The following is a 20,965-nucleotide window of genomic DNA, read 5'->3' on the forward strand; positions in this document are numbered from 1 at the left end:
GCAACCAACCAACAGGCAACAACTACAATACAAATAAAAATATAAAATGGAAAGGTGATTTTTTTTTTTCCTTTTCCTCTGCTTTCCTCAGCTTTCTTAGCTGCCAAACAGTAATTTTAAGATTCCTAAATCAATCAAACAATAATATCAAAAAAATCTCCTAATATCAAGAAATCAAACAAAAGCCTAAAAATTAACAAATAATATGCCATTCAAACAATAATGGTTGCAGGAAATCAAACAAAAGCTAAACAAATTTGAGAAATTAAAATGGGTTTCTTTTCACTCCTATATCAAATTTCTCAAACATCAAATTTGAGAAATTTGAGTATATACCTGCAGTATAGTATTGGAGAGGGGGAGAGTGTCGGAGAGTCACCTGGGTTCGACGCCGCCGGAGTGACAGAGGCCGCCGGGAGGGAGACAACGCCGGCCAACGTAGAAGAGAGGAAACGAGCGGGGGAGAGAGGAGGCAGGGCGCACACGTGGGAGGAGCTAGAAGCAGAAATGCAGCAACGCCGGAGGAGAACCAAACGGCCGGAGGAGGAAGAGAAAAAAAAAATCACTGTTTGGGAGGTGATATACACGGTGCTGGCGCGCTGGACTGGAGGGAAAGAAAAGGAAGAAGAAAAAGAAGAGGGAAAAAGAGGAGAACTTTGGAGGAGAAGTCTGTAGTAGTGGCCGGATTCAAAAAAAAAATTTTAGCAACTTAGTAACGTGTGGCACGTTACTAAGTTGCTAAAAATAATTTTTTGAATTTTATTTTTTAAAAAAAAAAAAAATATATCTATATAGTGTCAAAAAATGTATATTGTGTCGAAAAATATATATATATAGTGCCGGAAAAACACTTGTTGGACTAGGATTTTATTCTATAAAAAATTGTGTCGGAAAAACTTCTTCCATCTGGATGTATAAAATTGTCATATACAGAGACTAAAACTATATTGTTTCGACTTGAGGAAACGAACTTAAATAAATACATAATCACATAGAAATATATAATTTGTCTTTTACATATTATAAGAAGAATTTTAAAACTTTTGGGGCCCCCCAATGGTATATGTGAGTCCGCCCATGGTCATATAATTATGCTAACCCATTACTCGCTGAAATGGGTTACCAATTTTTTAATAATGTCTTTCTTGATTTTATGTATTTTTCCCTACATTTTTTATAGGGGTATTTTTATCATTTTAGTTCAAAAAGGGTTACCTTACAAACTTTTTTTGTAGTTTGAGTAGATATTAATGCAATATTTAATTTGAGAGATATTAAAAAGTGAGTGTTAGCTAGTTTCAAGATTTTTTTTTTTTCTTTCAAATTTTTAAATAAATTGACAACATGCATATACTAAAATGATTTATTTAGTTTTCATAATAATTTTGTTACATTTTATAATAACATATACTAAAGTAGCTACGAAGAGATCCAATTGTTGCTCATGTACAAATTAAATTATTCATATTACTACACTAGTATATAGATAAAGCTTTCTATTTGATATATTTATCATATTGTAATGATAATTAAACTATTTAATTGTGATTTTTAGAAATAATATTCTAGACTATATATACAGAGTTGCTAGTATTTTTTTAAATACATATATATATTTTTAAAATAACAAATATGTAACCAAATAATATTAATGGTATTAATTAATTTGACAAAAAATTAGTAACGTGTCAAACTGGCACGTTACTAATTTGTAACGTGTCATTTTGGCACGTTACTAATTTGTAACGTGTCAAACTAACACGTTACAAATTTGTAACGTGTTGAATTTCACACGTTACTAAAATAATTAGTAACGTGTCACTCTTTGACACGTTACTAATTTGTAACGTGCCAAAAAGTAATGAATAGTTAACACGTTACTAATCAACATAATTTTTGTAGTGAAGTGGGATTCAAAGTCCAGAATTCTTCAAATTTGAAAAGTCTAGGCAGGAAAGAAAAATAGGTGTTGGTGTTGAGGGAGATGGGGTTATGATCAGAGATGGATGCTTGAAGGTGTATAAGAGAAAATTCAGGGTGAAGGTGAACCCAATCCAGGGAGGCTAAACCTCTATCTAGCCTTTCTTTTATTGTAGCAATACCTTGTCTGTTATTACACCAAGTGAAGGGATTGCCTACAAAACCTAGTTCAACTAAACCATGATGATCAATGAAATTTTTGAAAGGACAGTGGGAGGAGTTGGCAATAGGTTTTCCTCCTAGTTTTTCAGATTGATCTAGAACATAGTTGAAATCACTAATATAAAGCCAAGGATTAATGAAATCCTCACCAACAGTAGTGAGAGAGTCCCAGAAGGAAAATTTGTTTTTCTTTTCAAGAGTACCATAAATACAGGAGAGGATCCAAGGAGAGTTGGGAGGATCCGAATAACACCAAGCAGAGATGTTATTTTTATTTGTAAGGAAGCATTCTAGTTCCACACCTAAATGCCAGGCAAGAACAAGACCGCCACAAGAACCAGAAGGAGCAACATAAGTCATTAAGTAGAAGCCAAGTTTATTTAGAATAGAGGAGACTTGAGAAGGAGAAGATTTGGCTTTAGAGAGAAAAAGAACATTCGGTTTATTGGCTCTGATCGATACTTGAAGACCACGAACTGCAACCGGACGAGAAATCCTTCTACAGTTCCAAGATAAGATCTTCATTTGCTGCTGGAGGACACCACATGGTCCTCTGAATCAAAAAAGTCAACATTTTCATCCACAACAGAAGGAGCAGCAGGAGAGACAGAAGATATAACCTTTTTCCTTTTGCGTGCAGCCTTGAAGTAGGAACTTGCTGGGAGTTGTAGAGTAGGTTTTGGAGTGACATCCATCGGTATAGGAGCTTCCATCTCTTCAAGGGTGAGGTTTGCTAGAAGAGAGTTACCAGGACCTCTCTTGTCGGGAAAAAAAAACCATCAGTCTGTCGGGCTCTCTTCTTCTTAACTAGAGAAGGATCATAGTTTGGAGGGGAATGTTTCACTGGCTTACAGTGACGAGGAAGGAAGAGGGAAGTTCGTGAAATTTTTGTGGGGTTGGAGAAGACTTTTTTGGTACTGCTAGGAGAAGGTTTCTTGGCGGGAGAATTTGAAGGGTTAGTTAAACCTGTTGGGGTGAGTGTGTTTACTGACGTGGAGGGGAGAGGGTGAGTATTGTTTGGGCTAAAGGGAAGATTGATGGATAACTTAGGTTGGGCTTAGGGAGAAGGCCTAGGATCCTTCTGATTAGGATCAAACGAGTAGGGGCCAATTTTGAAAATGGAGGATTGTAAAGAGATAGGTTTAAAAGGTTGGGATACGGGTTGGATGAGAAGTTGATGTAACAAGGAGCGATTAGGAGGGAGTAGCTTGGCTGGGTTGTCAAGTCCAACGGCAGTAGGTGGGATAGGAGAGGCTGCATTAAATGAAGAGGGGATAGGGGGTGATGTGTCTTTTGGGACGTGAGAAAAGGGAAGAGACATTTTTTGCTGCATGGCCAGCATGATGAGTGGGTTGGGATGAATTGGGGTTAGGTGAGTTTGAGCATGGATAATGGGAGTTGAGCTAGCTTCACTCGGCTGAGATAACTCATTGGCTAGGTTTTGAGAAGGTGAGAGTTGTGTTTGAAAGGGAGTAATGGTAGGACTGTGATCGATCCCTTAATTTACATTTCTTAATCTCTTAGTCGTGTTATTTTGTGATGCTTTGTTTTCTTTTTGTGTTTTCTGTGTTTTTCTAGGTTTTCGAAGAAAATGAAGCAATTTTGGAAAGTTACAAGCTTAAAGGGTAATTTGAAAAAAGCTGGAGCTGTAGGATCGATTGCAGGCCAACTCAGGCTCAAGCGCATCAGCGCTCGAGCACAACACACCTAGGCTCGAGCGCATCTAATGGGCTCGAGCACAGAAGAGGAACAATCGATCGCAGGAATCCGCTCGAGCGCAAAACTCTGGGATCAAGCGCACTCGGGGTGTCTAGATGCGGCCAGACTTCCTTTTCCACTTAGAATTAAGTTTTCAAAGTCCTAGTTGGACTAGAAGTTAGACCTCTGAGTTTATTAGGTTTTCTAGAGCTTCTAGGATTTTTCTAAGCGTATAAATAGACCTCTAAGCCTCATAGAAAAATAGACAATTCCAGAGAGGAGAATTTGGAGATACTTCCAGGAATCGTTTTCAGTTTCTTCTTTTTCTTTTCTTTTCTTTTTAGCTTTATTATGTCTAGTTAAATATTTTGTTAGGAGCTAGATTGAAGCCCTAATCATGTCTTTTTAGGATTTCAATATTGGCACCTTTGTTACAATAATATTTGATATACTTAAATTGGTTATTTTCTGCATAATTGAATTCCTCATGTGAATGTAACTGATCATCATATGCATGTGTTTGAATATGTTATTTGAGTCAATTTGGATGACCGAGTCTTGGGCTTAATAAAGTGACAAAAGAATCTTATCACGGGTTCTTGGGGTAATCAATATGGAAAATCGGGAGTAGATACCATGCCTTAAGCTTCATATGTTTGTCGATTTTCATAGATTTATGTTTTCCTAAAGAACAATTTAGTATATACCATGCTAAATCCTTTGGGGAAGAAAAAAATTAGAGTAGATACCATGACTAATTCGTTGCTTAGGGAGATCAATAACTTAACGAGTAGATATCATGCCCTTAGGTTGGCAAGCATTAAATATACAAGTATGATTGTGACATTGGCATATTGTTATCTTAATTAGTCTGATTAGTGGTGGATATCAAAACCCTAACCCCTCTTTATTATTATTTTTTTCAATATTTCAAAATCATGACAATTTGTTATTTTAATTTGGAAAATTAGTTTTAAACAAAATTACCAATCCTCGTGGGAATGATATCGTATTTGCCTACGATACTATCATTTTAATCTTGTACACTTGCGAGTAAAACGTAGCAATTATTTGCCTATTAATTTAGGTGAGTAATTGTCACAACAGGAAGTAGGGAACAAGTTTGAGAAGATATTAACTTTGAGGGATACAGAGTACTTATTAGGAAATCTTTCCTCTGGGGGAGCAATGCAGTTAATAAGCTTGTGGTCAATTCTTCCACATGAAGTGAAGTAGATATCCAACCTTTCATACTTCAAGAAAATCTAGAGGGACTCACCTCCATCTCTACGAAATGAGAAGCTAGGCTTCAAAGGGTTGCTCACTTCAATTTCCACTAGCAACTGCTGAAAGCTTCTAAACGTTTTCCTATCTCCGCTGAGGTCATCCACCTTGATAAGGTTTCTCAAACCTTTTCCAATGGAGATAGCAATCTTAAGGGTCATATTGATCGGGGGGAGTCCATGGACTTGAATCCAGAAGGGAGCTTTATGGAGAGGAAGCTCACCTATAGTAGTTTGAGGATGCCATTGCTAGAGAATTATTAGGGAACCATTGACATTCCAGGTAACTTGTTTTAGAATCCTGGCTAAGTGTTCCTACTTGGTTAGTTTGATGAGAAATTTATTGGGGCCTAAGACAGCAAAGGAGAAGGGAACAGTGAATTCCTATGCTTTTGAGAGGGCTGCATTGATGGATTGGTTGTTGTGGGTTTTTTGGGATATGATATGTTGTACCAAAGATAGACATTCATCAGAGACTATTTCTAGGTTTAGGGACTCAATCTGGGAAGAAGGATCTTCCCAAGAGAGAGCCTTTGTTTGGGCAATGAGATTGTCAATATTCATGAGGAATGGTAAGAGGATTGACTTGGAGGAGAGGAGGGAGAGAGGAGGTGGTGGAGAAAAAGGAAGAGGTAGAAGAAGGTTTCAAGGAAAACTTTTCTTAGGGGGAGCTCTTGAGAGAGAGAGAGAGAGAGAGAGAGAGAGCCCTTGTACCTTTCTTAAGTCTTAAACTTTTTTGATATCTGTGATGATGTTCATGGTGCCCCTTGCTAAATGAGTTTGATGGCATGAAATATGTTGCTCATTCTTTTGCTGCTTGAAGTGCATGTAAACTATGGATCCATTTTTTTCTTAATCCGATTTTGTTTTAATCCATCTTTCTTCATTGCAGAGGTACATAAAGCAGTACAATAATATAAAATTATCTGCCTTGGGCATGTGTATAATTATTGAAACCTTTCCCTTTTTCTTTTTCTCTACTCTTGAATTTTCTTTTTCATATATACCATTAAATTGGATTGTTAAGTTGCTTTTCATGTTCTCTTTAATTTTGACTTCCACTTATCCCATTCTTCTATTTACTAATTACATTGCATATATTACTATTGTGAAGCTCTTTTTTGCTTAATCATAATTCTTTTGCTGCATATGATTGTTTCTCGTCCCGCTTTCTCTTTAATTTGTAATTTTATTACTAAATAAAAATGTAATTTCTAACATTACTCTTTCTCTAAATTCTAATGTTTCCATATATCCTAATATATTGTTGTTTATTTGACTAGCTATAAAAATAATAATAATAATAATAATAATAATAATAATAAATCATCCTTGTTTAGATTCTTTAGAATGATCAAGATTACTATTTGGGGCCTTGGGCCTTTAACTAACATGTAGGTGACTTCTGATGATTGGGCTTTTACACAACTCACTAACTCCTCAAGTCATGCTAGCATCACCATTTCATCATCACACCATCCGAATCCGGTGTGACCAGAGCCGACTAGCACCCCGGCCAGTCAACTCCCAATCACATGCACTCACGGTCACCGGAATAGCATAATCTCCGTTTTATTCATTACCTGTACGTATTATAGTTTAGATTAGATTTTAATCTAAATTAAATCTGAACCAAGTTACCATGATATGATATATATGAGATGATCATTTTTTCGATCACAGAGAATACTTTATGTACTCGTGCTCTAATCGTTACTTTTTTATTTAATAGTTAAAATTTTATTTTATTATATTTAACGGTATATATAATACTACGTTATTTAAAGTTTTAAATGAGTTGACAAAATATATATAAAATTTAATCTTTAGCTTGGCTTGAAATAAATCCAATCGGCAATATATATATCGTTGCTGCCAAACTTAGCTAGGGCAAGGCCAGGGATCCACCGAAGTAATTGTGCAGCATAGAGAGCATTGAATGCATTCCATGTAGTAAACTGAAAAAGAGCTCATGGTGAATAAATTGCGTCTCACGCGGTTCAAGACATAAATGCCCATGTGAGAAGAGCAAACCCCGGTGGTTCATGCATTTACTGTCTTCACAACTATTTATGTCGTGATTTTAAAAATGTAAATTTATAAAGAAAAATATTATGTGTTCTTTTGATGTTTTTTCACCTACGATGTGCTTTTTAAAATTATCGTTTAATTTGAAATTATTATTATTGACTTTTAATCTATTTGTAATTTTAAAAGCCAAATCACAATTAGTAGAACACCAGAAAAATACTAGAAGAATACTTAGCATTTCCCATTTATAAATATACGATTTAAAAATGTTGTTAAATTTTTCGTAAAACTATTGTTTATTCTTTAAAATTGTACATTTTTAAACACGTGCCTCTTGTCTACAATCTTAAAACGCATATTTTTCCTACTTTTTTAAATTGCAATTTTTATTTATTTATTTTTTTAAAAAAAATACACTCCCAAACAATATATTTTTTGCGATATGATTTAATTAAAATCGTACTTTTAGTCTACGAAATAGCAGTGCCAAACGCACTATTGTTTACAAATCTTAACCAGCCATGCAATTACAGCTTAGGCAGCCTATCCTTTTTTACAAATGACAATTTTTCTTCAAATCAAGATGAAAGAATTCCTTCCATTCAGTCTAATATTAAACTGATGTGTTTAAAATACATGTAGTTTTTTAAAAGAGAAATGCTAAAGGCTCAAGTTTTTTGCTCAACAAAAGTCCAACTTTTGCCTCTTTTTTTTTTTTTTAAATAAAAATAAAAAATAGAAAAAATGTCTGAAGTAACTCTATCTATTTTTGGCCTTTCTTTTATTTAGTATTTTTTTAAAAATGAAAAATGGTATTTTTCTTCATAATAATGACATTTTCTTAAAAAAAAAAAATGACATTATTATGAAAAAAATACTATTTTTCATTTTTAAAAAAATACCAATTAAAAGAAAGACAAAAAATTGATAGGGTTGCTTAAGACATTTTTTTCCATTTTTTATTTTGTTTTTTTTTTTAAAAAAAAAAAATTAGGTAAAAGTTGGACTTTTGTTGGGCAAAAAAGTTAGGTCCCTATCATCCCTCTTTTTAAAATGTATATAAGAATTACATGTATTTTGAATATTTATCAGTTAATTAATTAATAAATTAAATTAAAAGAAATTCCTCTAACTGGAGGAAAATTTTATCATTCTGTACACCATTGACTTAATGAAAGCAACCCAACCAAAGGCTTAAATGCTAAAATTTGCTTTACAGTTCTAGCAAATGCATGTCAACTCATGCGCAATGAAACCTTAGCTAGTATTATGTCCTCATTAATTCTCTTTCATGTGTTCATATATCTGATCGATATTATGACAAGTCTCCTTAATGCACACAAAAAAAACAAAATTACATCACTTTAAGGAAGATGTATTTATTCACCCAATCAAAGCTTCTAATACCCCCACCAAAAAAAAAAAAAAAAAAAAAAAAAAGCGGTCATCACTCATCAGATAATCTCTAATTTATGGCTCAAGCCAAAATTTAAATTTTATTGTTAGAATCACTAGTAATTTGAACAAAAAATATAAAAGAGTCCAATGAAATTTACTTGTTCAATTAAGTCTCAAACAACTTATTTTTCTTTTCTGACAAGTGAATCCAATAAAAACTCTCAAATTTACTGCTTGAATGGTTAGCAATTTGGGTAATAAATGGTTGGGCACTTAATGCTTGTTCTTTGTCAATTCATCATATAAGGAGAGTACTTGAGCTGTTCATGATCATCACAAGCAAGTCCTTGTATTCATCAGGCCAGGGTGCAATGATGGCAGGAAAAATCATAGCAGTATTATTCCCACTAATGGCAACCTGTTCAATGTTCTTGAGTTCGGCTTGGAGCTACGAGGGCGAATGGAAATTGATGGAGAAAAGCATTGGAATTTCAGCAATGCACATGGCATTGTTGCCAAGTGATCGAATCATTGCGTTCGACAGAACAAACATGGGTCCTTCCAATATCACCTTATCAGATGGGAGGTGCCTACATATTTCAAAAACCATCGACTGCTTCGCTCATTCCGTGGAATTCGATCCTGCTGTCGGCAAAGTCCGACCGCTCACAATTTTCACCGACACATGGTGTTCTTCCGGCGCATTGTCTGCAGATGGCGTCCTAGTGCAGAGCGGCGGGTACGGCGACGGCGATCGGGTTGTTCGGTATTTCAAGCCATGTGCAGATTGTGATTGGGGAGAGGATCCGAGTGGTTTAAGCACACGAAGATGGTATGCGTCGAATCAAGTTTTACCAAACGGGAAAATCATTGTTGTTGGCGGCAAAGCTGAATTCTCGTACGAATTTATCCCAAAGAGCTCGAAATCCGATCAAACACTTTACCAGCTTCCTTTCCTTAAAGAAACCATGTATTCTAGTATGGTTCCCAACAATCTCTACCCTTTTCTACACCTCTCTCCGGACGGAAATCTTTTCGTTTTCGCAAACGACCGTGCAATTCTTCTCGACTATGTAAACGACAAGGTTCTTAGAAGCTATCCGATTTTGCCTGGTGGGTTTTCAAGGAACTATCCCAGCACTGGGTCTTCAGCACTTCTCCCGTTAAAACTCTCAAACGGCGGTACCCCAGATGCTGAGGTTGTCGTTTGTGGTGGGACATTGCCGAATTCGAATGTCAAAGCCAACGCCGGAGTGTTTCTTCCGGCGGCTAAAACGTGCGGTCGGTTGGTTATCAATGCGGAAAATCCGGAATGGGAAATGGAAGAAATGCCGTTGAATAGAGTGATGGGTGATATGATCCTGCTGCCGACAGGAGACGTGTTGATCATAAATGGCGCGGCAAAGGGAACCGCCGGTTGGGAAGTAGCGACAGAACCGGTTCTGAACCCGGTTCTTTACCGGCCTAATAAGCCTAGAATTAACGACAGTGTTACGAGGTTCGAGGTTTTGAGCGCCAGCAAAATCCCACGTCTCTATCATTCCTCCGCACATTTGCTCTCCGACGGTCGGGTTTTGGTCGGAGGGAGTAACCCTCACAGAAACTACAACTTCACAACACTCTATCCAACTGATTTAAGCCTCGAAGCCTTCTCTCCGCCGTATTTGGCAGCCGGTAAATCTCGGCCGTCCATCTCTTGGGTGAAGCCTGGTGCAGAGCTTGTTTATAACCAGAGAGTTTCCTTAGGGTTTTACTCGGCGGAAAAAGGTGACCTTGAGAAGACGTACGTGACAATGGTGGCTCCATCGTTTACTACACACTCCTTTGCCATGAACCAGAGGCTGCTGGTTTTAGCTCTTGACCGAGTGAGTGAAACATCTTCCGGGAGCTTTGTGGTTGAAGGCAATGCTCCGGCCACCGCAGCGGTGGCGCCGCCAGGTTACTATCTTCTGTTTGTGGTCCATGGTGGTGTTCCTAGTAATGGGACGTGGGTCCATATCAAGCACTAGTGGTCTAGTAGTTGTGCTTCTTGAATCGAGAATTAATGGCTTATGAGCATTATAGTACTTGAATCCTAATTATGGCTTAAGCCTTAATTTCTATATGCGTTTCCTGTGGGATCTAATAATTAATGTATATCGCTGCCATCACTTGCATCAATATATGTGCATTGTTTTCCTTCTAAATAATATGTTTGGGTCTAAATTAATAATGGATCCGTTCTTGTAATTGTTGTCTTATTTCCTACTTTTTTTTTTTCTTTTTTTAACTAAGGATTAATTGAAAACTCGACAAAAAAAAAAAAAAAAAAAAAAAGTACAAACAACCCCTAAAACTGACTACCTAAAAGCCCTAGAAGTTCACATGCACAGGCAATCTACTACAAGCTAAGCAAAAATGGACAAGTAAAAGTAAAAGATTATATTAGAAAAGGAAAAGAATTAAAAAAAAAAAAAAACCAAAATCCAATTAGAGAGGGATTAATAAAAAAAATTTCATTCATGTTTAAAAGACTTGACTTTGAAAAATAAGTGATGCTAAATATCATAGTTTAATCCAATAACTATTCTACAATTTTTTTTTTTTGAGAAAACTATTCTATAATATTGACGTGGCAGTCATAACCAACCCTTATATCAATTTTTATTAAAAGAATAAAATTCAAGAGTTAATTGAGACTGCTGCGTTAATATTATATGATAATTGTAGAATATAAATATGATATATAATATTACATATCTAAAATTAGGCCTGCGGAAAAAAAATTCCGACCTTCCTTCCTCTGACCCGCTTTCAACCCAAACGGGTTGTGCTCCGATGAGGGCAAATCGGGTGGCCAAATAAATTTTGGATTTCCTACCTAATTAGTCGGGTCAGAAGGATTCTATTGGTAAAATTTTACGCTTTTCAACCCAACCCACCTCTTTAAAAGAAACCTTTACCCTTTTGTGAATGTAACATCTTCTTCCTACGTTCGTCTCAAGCCTCCAATTTCAAGCCTTCAAAAATCTTATTATTTTAATAGCTTAAATTAATAAAAAATTATTAAATTTAATAATTTAATTAACATTTTACAATATTTGAATTAACAAGGAAAATAAGAATGGTTGTCGTTTGGCTATAAAGCAAATGGGAAAAAGAAAAAAGGGCTAAAAAAAAGGTATCATTTTGGATAGAAATTTGGCAAACGACAATTGGGTAGGGGAAACAAAAAGGTATCATCAGCTTCATGTTCGGAAATTCGGTAAACTTGAACCATATCTGTTATGTCTTCTACTCATGTTAGAAACGATCCAATGGGATGTGTTGGGTTGGGCCTCAGAATATTTCTCAGCCCAATTGGGCTGCGTTGACAAAATGTCAAATCTTTGGAACCCAATTGACGAAGAAAATGTAACCCAATTGGCCAATTTAATAACATTTTGCACTCATGAATCAAAAGTTTAACCTCATATTTGCTTTAAACTGTCTTCAACATTAGGGGCAAAAGTGGAACACCAACACCCCTTTTTTTTTCTTTAATGAAAAAAAAAATTAAGAAAGAAAAGAAAAGCATATATATATATATATATAAAGCTACGAGCAACCATATCAGTCTCATTCGTAGGAATAATCATGAGCATAAAGCTCTTACAAGCAACCATAGCTAAAGCTACGAGGTTACAAACGTCATAAATAACGTATTATATTTCAGACCCAAAATCAATTTACTAACTCATGACTAATCTACATATTAAAAAACAGATTTGTGCTAAACAGACAGAAACTAATGCATATGTAGTGCTTATTCCTCGAAACTGAGGATAGACAAACCCCCAGCAAAAACTCTTCCTTCTCGACCCGAAAGTCAGGATAACGTTCACATCCACAACCCAAAGATTTGGACCATAGCAAAAGAGCCTTCTTACAAGCAAAAAACGGAAAATAAAAGCGTACAGAAAAATAAAGGGACAAAACAGAAATACAAACAGAATAGAAAAAATTGGACAAACAACAAATGGAAACCAACAGAACAGGGAAAAAACTGGAGAATCACACTAAGTGGGAAATGGTAGTCGAAAGGAAGCTGATTGCGTGCTGGCTGAAAACGAACGCTGAAGGTGGCGTTGGAGCTCATTGCTGTGGGACACGAGGAAAGACCCGACAGCGGACAGTAGGTGGTAAAGAGGGCGTGGAAGAGATTGGCGTCGCACACAAAATAAACTAGGGGGAGTTTGAGTGAATCCCCCAAGAGCATCACCTACAAAGTGTGACAAAAGACAACACACCAAAATACACGGCAAAAGACAGACATAAAGGAAAGGAAATAAAACAACCAGAAATGAAATAAAAAAAAATCGGAGAGAACCGAAACCAAACCACATTCGGAGAGACGGATCCAGTGCAAAAGGTGTGATAGACACTGGCGGATCTGGGTAGCAAGGTGGTGAGCACGCGTCGAGGTGGACCAGGAAACAAGCGGTCGATCGGGCAGGACATGAACTGGAGCCAAACCTGACCTAGCAACAGGCGCGGCGAATGGAGAAGGGCGGAAGATCGGCCTCCAAAAAACCTTAAAATCAGAAAAGGAGCAGAGAGGGAGGGAGAGGAAGAAAATGCTCAAAGAGCAAGGGACATCAAATATAAATAGGCTAGTTCTAGGACGGGGGGAGAAGAGGATAAGGGAGAGGAGAGGGGATGGGGGTTCTCCCCCTCTGACGGCGCTCTTTGCTAGAGATAAAGCCCTAGCGTTAATGTAATTTCTCAAACTTCTCTAAAAGAAAAGCATATATAAGATTACACTTGCAGCCAAATTAGTGAAAAATGGATCGGGATTAGCAGCCAGCCTAAGCTCCTCAAGAGTGAGACTTTCGACCGAAGCCAGTTGTCTAAGTAAGTTTTCGTAGAATTTTGAAAGTTGATTAGATAAGTAAACTCTATTTGAGCTTTTTCTCAATTAACTGTCTGAATTTGTTACGATTTGCGCAACCAATTGCAGATATTTCCATAAGAGAGAAGATTAGAGGACAGAACAGTGAGCAGCAGCCCCAGCTGACATGCTTGTCACTAACCCCACCTTAATTGACAAAAACCATGCATGCACCTTCCACTGAAATGCTGAGACTTCCGTGAAGTGATTGACCCTTTTAATTGACCTAGAAAGCAATTACTTCTGTACCTTTTTCTCAAAAAACTATCATATTTGATTTGGAAAAACTGGTTAACATATTTGAAAAGGTTTAAGGGCAATGATATTTGCGTACGGTATATAAGTAATTTCTTTCTTTCTATTGTGAAATAGAATCCAGTACTTTATGAAGAAAGATAGTGTGAAAACGTTAAAGAGTATATTCAATGGGTAAAAGTCTACAGCTAAAACTTTTCTTGTGTTGGAGTCTACAAATTGCTGTTGACGCATGCAAGAAATTGTTATGAGAGAATATAGTTTGGAGAAACCATTTTTAATAGGAAAATGCTTGAATTACTATGTTTTTCGATAATTCTCTTAAAAACATATATGACATTATCTTAATGGTAAGTAAAAAAAAAAAAAAAAATTAAGCATAAAAATTGTACTATCTTTAACAATACTGATCTTTCTAATAGAGTCAGTTGGGCCTGTACGTGGACCCAATACCCAGTCCATCAATCAACCAACTCATCTGAGAATAGCTGCATGACACCATACTAGATCCTCATTTGTCACATCAATAACCGTTTTCATTCATTGTTTTATTTTGTGTGGCCTTAATCTGTGTGTGACCCCTTGAAATGATCTAGTCACTTGTTTGACCTATTTCCTAACATTTGTATATATTTTTGCATTGTTTTATTTCGTTTTGGGTCTGTTGTTAAAGAGCCCACTCATTTTTCGATTTTTGGTTCCCCACTCTCTCTTCCTTTTAGATCAAAAATGGTAATGATTATTCCTTATAACTCCTTTTCTTATTTAATTTTTTTCTTAAAAAAAAGAAAAGAAAACCGTTTTCATGCTTCATGTCATGATTCAATTGTATGATAAAGGTGGTGGGAATATTTGCAACAAGAAAATCTCCGATAAACGTGTAACACATATTAGATTGTTAATTACGGCAAAATATGCTATAAAGGATAGCGGTCATAAGGTAAAATGAGATTTTCGTCTCATTCCTTTGTGAAGTATCTTTGCTTTTTCTAAAATTATTCTCTTTAATTCTTACTAACTTGAGCATAGAAATTATTCCATTGGCCCACTCTGATGAAATCTCGTACTACGTCTCAATCGTAGCTACTGTTAGTACATTCAAAGTTATATTCATTGTATCAAAGTCTTCAAACTTCGGATCATTCATTCAAGGCCCATAATTTTTTCAATGTTCGGTGGGATGTCAAAATAATCGTGTGGAAACTGTGACACCTATGTGGTTTCAGAACAGATCTGTAGCCGCCCACAGAAATCATGTGTATTGCCTGCTGGTTTTTCTTATGTGTAAGAATTAAAGTGAAACTCTACACAGATTTTCGGAATAGGATTTAGTTAGTTAGGGGTAATTTTGTCTTTTTACTTTTTAAGAGGACATGAAAAAATACCTCTTTTACTATAACTAACTGAATATTCTCCAATTCAAATGAAATAGAGAAAATTCTAATTTCAAATTTTTTCAATTTTATACTTTTAAGTACTTATTCTTTAATTAATGTCGTAATTGCATACGTCAGCTTTTCAAAACAACGGTTTTAACTTTCAGTTTGCTTAATTATTCTTGAAGCCCTACGGATTTCTTTTTTATGCAGTAGGCTCTCAAAAATAAAAAAAATAAAAAATTTCCACAAAAATTCCTGTTTCCGCCGTTCAATTTTTTTTTGAGCTTCTGGGGCACATGAAACTATGGGAGGATTATACAGAATTATGTTCGTTGTTCATTCATCACACTTTTTTCATTCCAAATCATGAAGTAGTAGACCGACTGTTGGTCTCGGGGGGATGTTTTCCTTCTCCAATATACTTTTGATAAAGACAAATGTGGGACATAGCATATCATTTGTCAACCGACGCTACTTTATTTACAACGTTGATTTAATCAAAACTACTGTGTCGATTCGTTGCGTGCGTGCGCGAGCGCGTCATCCAATAATTTTGATATTTTTCCTTTAGAATTTGAAAGGGGGACGAGGGGTGAAACTAAACAGCATGTTGGTGTGCGTGTCATGCTAGTATAATTTTTTTTTTTTTTTAATAATTAAAAAAAAAAAAAAAATTTACACGGGCGTGTCACGCACGCTGCGTGCTGTGTATCATGGTCCGGGAGACGAAGGAGCAGAGCTTTAATTGGAGTACTGTTTTGAGTGTTCCAACATGCTTCCAAGTTGCACTAAGTATTACAGAAATTATCTACTCGGCCACCGTTAAAAACGCATCCACCTCTCTCATTTTGGTAGAAAATCTTAAAAGAATAATAATAAAAAAAAAAAAAAAACTGTCTTTTGGTTTTTTAAATATCTTCAGAAATAAAGAAATAACATTTTTAATAGGCGCATTTTTCAAACCATTTGATGCATGGAGACCTGAATTCATATAATGTTAAAAACTAATCATGATAGATGCATTGATACAAGAAGTTGAAATGTCATTACTCCATACCTAATTGGGGTAGCCCTTAGCTTCCTCTGTCCGCATAATTTGTCACAATCCTTAACACTACTTGTGCCGCTTGGCCAATATAATTAAGAATAAATTTTTCTATAACGTAATCTATCTATTAACATAAATTTAAAATATAAGAGTAAAGTCAATAAAAGACTCTCATTAATGATACTATAAGTTGGAATATTGTCCTTACCCTAATTAGGTGGTCCTAGCCGGGTGGATCCACAGAAATTTAGTAGATATATATCTCACGATCATCCATTTTTGATTGATGTCATTCAAAATTTCCATGTCTAGGAAAGATGAAACAGGCTTGGATAATTATGCACTCTAATCTTTGACAATTTATGCCGTGTGACCATTGCAGTTTATGTATCACCATGCGTTTTAGCACCTAATTAAGTCTTTGTCATTTTCTTTACTCGGCAATATTGAAACGCGTTATTAGAGCGATACTCACAATACCCATAATCTAAACGCCTCACACGCTCCGAAACCATGTTGTCCCAAGTGATTTTCATATATATATATATATATATGTATATATATTATTACTGTGTAATAACGTAAAAAACGTTACTCTACTGTGCACCTTTGGCTTTGGGCGACCATGCCTACAAAAGATGAAACATGACTAGAGAATTATGCTTAATCTTGACAATTTGTGGCGCAGACCGCAGCAGTGCGTCAACCATGTCCATGTACCAAGCCATGCGCGAATCACACCCTTCCTTTTGCGGTGGGTGACTTCCCCTACGCTTTGCTTGCTGATAGTATTCAAATTGCAATGTTGTTTAAGGGCATGTTTCATGTGCCGGGCTCGAGCTCTCCGAATGTCGGAGTAATTTAACACTCGGATTGTTAACAATATGGGCATGAACGTGAAAGAGTTTTTATAAAATTTAATTGTTCAAATATGATGAAAATTGCCCGAGATTTACTCAAACAGACGATGGCTATAAACGTTCCCATATTTTTTTGAGAATTTTTAGGTTCCTAAAAAGTACGACCGTATGATAAGACCATGGATCGTGTTGACCACGCCATGAGGCTGATCAATTACAAAGCTGAGTGGCAAAGATGAACTTCATTAGGCTGCAGCTAAAGTCGTGCATTGTCCGTAGAAATCAAGATATATATATATATATATATATATATATATATATATATATATATATGAATGCACGCGTGAAGATGTGAGACTTGACGTACGTTTGGAACCATATATTCCTAAAGTGGAGTTTTTAAATATTAATTAAAAAAGGTTTTGAAAATAATCAACTTTAGTTTCCTTTTTCTGTCTTTTTCTTCGTTCACAAACAAGATTCGACCTCGTGTGAACGGAAGACAAAAAAATGTTACATATATTCTCCCTCTTATACTTTTAAAGTGATTACTTTGACTTAGTACTAAAAAATTATAATTAATAATTGAAAAACGTTATGCCGACTCCAAAAATTTGTTTATCACGATTTATACAGAATTAATACTATGAAGCAATAAATAATTTAATCACCCAAAATATATAAACCAATAAAGAGACATACACAAATATTTTGGTAATGATGAGGAAACCTTTTAAAAACCGATATAAAAGTAAAACCTCTCCGGGGCAGCCAAACCCAAGAAATTACTATCAAAAAATTATTCAGATATTACAGACACTAGGAACACTTACAACCATTTGCAAGACCTTGGCTCTGTAAGATCGACAAGCTTACAACTCGTTTCCTTACTCACAATCTTCTTCAACGTGATTCTCCTTTACTGGACCCTTCCGATAGACTTCTCAACCGTAGATTTATCAAAAGAATAACTAAAACTCTAAGAGATTCAATTTAACGCTCACCACATATGATCTATCTTAGCACAGCCTCTGACGAACTCTCTGGGGGCGAAAATTCGTGTCTTTCTCTTTTATAATGATGTGTATATATCAGTACATCAAACCAATAGACTTGGGCGCACTAAAAACACGTTTTTGGGCATAATAGGTACAGGGTGTTCAGACAGGTTAATGGGCTGTCCGGACAGGGCCTTGCGGAGCAAAAATATGCTTGCTAAAAAGCCTGTCCGGACAGCCTAGCACCCTGTCCGGACATGGTCTTCAGTAGGGAGAAAACAACATTCGGGAAATGCTGTCCAACCTTGATCAACATTTCCGATTGATGGGTTTTTGTGGTCCGATTGAGCTGAAATTTTGCAGAGAGGTTCATGACACAGGAATCTACATTATAAACGGTGGAGATTTGATTCTGAGCATTCTATATCAGTGTTTGAGCCCATGGACAATAACCTTTGCATTTTGGAACTGAATTAAGCCAACACAAGAACTAACAATAATGATAATTTTTAGTGCAAACTTTAGAGAGACAGAGTATAGGGTGGCTCAATCGGCTATAAACCACATCTCATAAAGTGGAGGTCACTAGTTCGAATCTCCACTCCCCCTTCCCTTCTGTGGACATGTCAAAAGGAAAAAAAAAAAAAAAAAAAATAATAATAATAATAAAAAAATTAATACATAATTATTAGATACCCTAGTTACATATATGCCTAAAATTTATGCAAATAATCTTATCTTTTTTTAAACCCATTTTCTTTAATAATTAACCTTTTTAACTCTTCCTCTCTCTCTCTCTCTCTCTCTCTCTCTCTCCATGATTATGCATGTTTAGAACTAAAATTATTAAAGAAAAATGATAAAAATCCTTATCCATCACGTCTTTTACCCTTCTCTGCATAGTAGATGGTGAGTCTCACAAGAGAAATGATTTGTGTCAATATTTAGCTCATATTTTTTCATATCATCTTATAAATCAACTATTAGATTTGTGGACTTATGTGAATCCCACAAATCTAATGATTGATCCATTGAATTTGTAGTAGAATATGAGAAACATATGAGCAAAATATTGACACCAATCATTTCTCGTCTCACAAATCCAACTGTGAATTTATAAAAGAGATGGTTGAAATATGTGATGGAGAATGATGTGTAACATGTCTCATTATTATCAAATAACTCACAATATTTGAATTGTCTATGGAAATCATCTATCAGTGTGATTATCTCACGCTCTACAAGTACTTATAACCATCACTATGTTCGATCTTTTCTTTTCTTTTCTTATTTCTATCTTTAGCCAAATGTCAATGGGATATATATGCCCTCTGTTATTTTTCTCAAAAAATATGGAAACATGATTTTTGGTTTGTATGGAGAAGACACAACATCTAACTTACAAAAATAAAATAAAACTTTTAGCGAGTCTTTTTCAATATAGATTCCAAATTATTAAGGACATCATCCATACATAAAATTTCGTCACATCTCAAGGTTTGTTAACTAGTCAATTAACATTGATGATTAAAGTTAACCATATATTATTATTTGTTACACATTCAGTCTATTTTTTTTATTAAAAAAAAAAAAATCCCATATAGAATATATTCTAACACAAGGCTAGTTCTAAGCAAATTAAGGAACCTAAAAAATTTAAAGTATAATTATAACTTAATTTGTAAGAGTTTCGTTAGAAAAAAAGGATAAAATTTGTATAAAACTTGAAGGAAATGATTGATCAATTGATAAGGGAGACTGGGAGAGCTTACCCCAAGATCAAGGTAATACAAATTTAAACTCCAGGCCTGATTTAATAATTTCTCTTCCTTTATAAAAAAAACAAAAGCATATGTAACGAAAAACAGAATTAACCACCTGCACAACTTCGTATTTAACTTGATGTTTTGAGAAGTACACACCAGATGTTAGCTATAAAAAGGTTTGATGGAACTAGTCTTCATGTATGATATCAAGGTTTACATGGTTTGAATTAAATAGATTATAGTATAGCTGGAGACGACCAAGAGAAATTCACTATAAAAAAATAAAGTACAAAGAGTAGTAGAGAGAAAATTACTCAAAAGTCAAAGGCTCAGTACACCCAATACCCACTCTCACACAAAAGAGAAATGTGATAAAAGAAAGAAAAAAAAATCCTGCTTTTTTATCCCTCTGAATCTCTGTCCCTTGGATTTTTGTTGTATCACCAAAATCCTTTATTTCAAACTTATGACCCATATGAGGTTTCAATCAGTTAACCACTGGCATACTCTTAGCAGCAATAAACATGATATTCACATAAAGTAACAAATAGACAAATGAACCATCGTGTAGTACACACAATTGTCATAGTTACTTTTAGACTAACCATGTCGACCGTAGAGTTGTCAAAACGCATGTACCACTGTCTCGAAGATAAATTCAAACCATATAATGATCTTTTCAGCCAACAAGCGTAATATTTGTCAAGTTGCTAAAGCTCTATATCAAATAGAGCAACGATGACAAGCAATATGCAAATAAGCTTATGTTTCACAATAAAGAAAAAACTTCATTAAAGTTCACACCTCTTTGACTATAGCTCCTTTGCCACCAAGCATACCTTGAATCTATCATCCTCAACCCATGAGATCCCTTCATTTTTCTTAAAGACCCATTTGCAACCAACCGTTTTAGCACCTTTAGGCAATTGTACCAATTCTCAAGTCGGATTCTTATAAAGTGACTCAATCCCCTCATTCATGACAACAACCCATTGTGCACACGCATTTCTTGTGACAATTCTAAATAAGCGGAAAGCTTCTAAAAGCCAGTTTCCTTTGCCATAATAAGTGCATACGTTACCAAATTTGTATAGTCATATCTCTAAGGTGGCGTAAATTGTCTCATATGTCTACTATTCACAATATTGGACTCTTGCTCTTCTTGTAAATCATCATCATAAAATAAAAAACCATAGCC

At 35.4% G+C, this 20,965-nt stretch overlaps 1 protein-coding gene across 1 annotated transcript; it reads left to right on the plus strand.

The window, feature by feature from the left end:
* The first annotated feature begins 8,833 nt into the window (after positions 1-8,833).
* LOC132175793 (aldehyde oxidase GLOX-like) lies at positions 8,834-10,745 on the plus strand. Its single transcript, XM_059587846.1, has one exon. The coding sequence runs from the start codon at positions 8,879-8,881 to the stop codon at positions 10,559-10,561; it is 1,683 nt and encodes a 560-aa protein (XP_059443829.1). The 5' UTR covers positions 8,834-8,878; the 3' UTR covers positions 10,562-10,745.
* The last annotated feature ends 10,220 nt before the right edge of the window (positions 10,746-20,965 follow it).

This window comes from Corylus avellana, chromosome ca3 (assembly GCF_901000735.1).
Source record: "Corylus avellana chromosome ca3, CavTom2PMs-1.0".
Taxonomy (NCBI): domain Eukaryota; kingdom Viridiplantae; phylum Streptophyta; class Magnoliopsida; order Fagales; family Betulaceae; genus Corylus; species Corylus avellana.

What these genes read in the sequence shown, in the direction of transcription:
- LOC132175793 (XM_059587846.1), top strand. Translation starts at nt 8,879, where the DNA reads ATGATCATCACAAGCAAGTCCTTGTATTCATCAGGCCAGGGTGCAATG.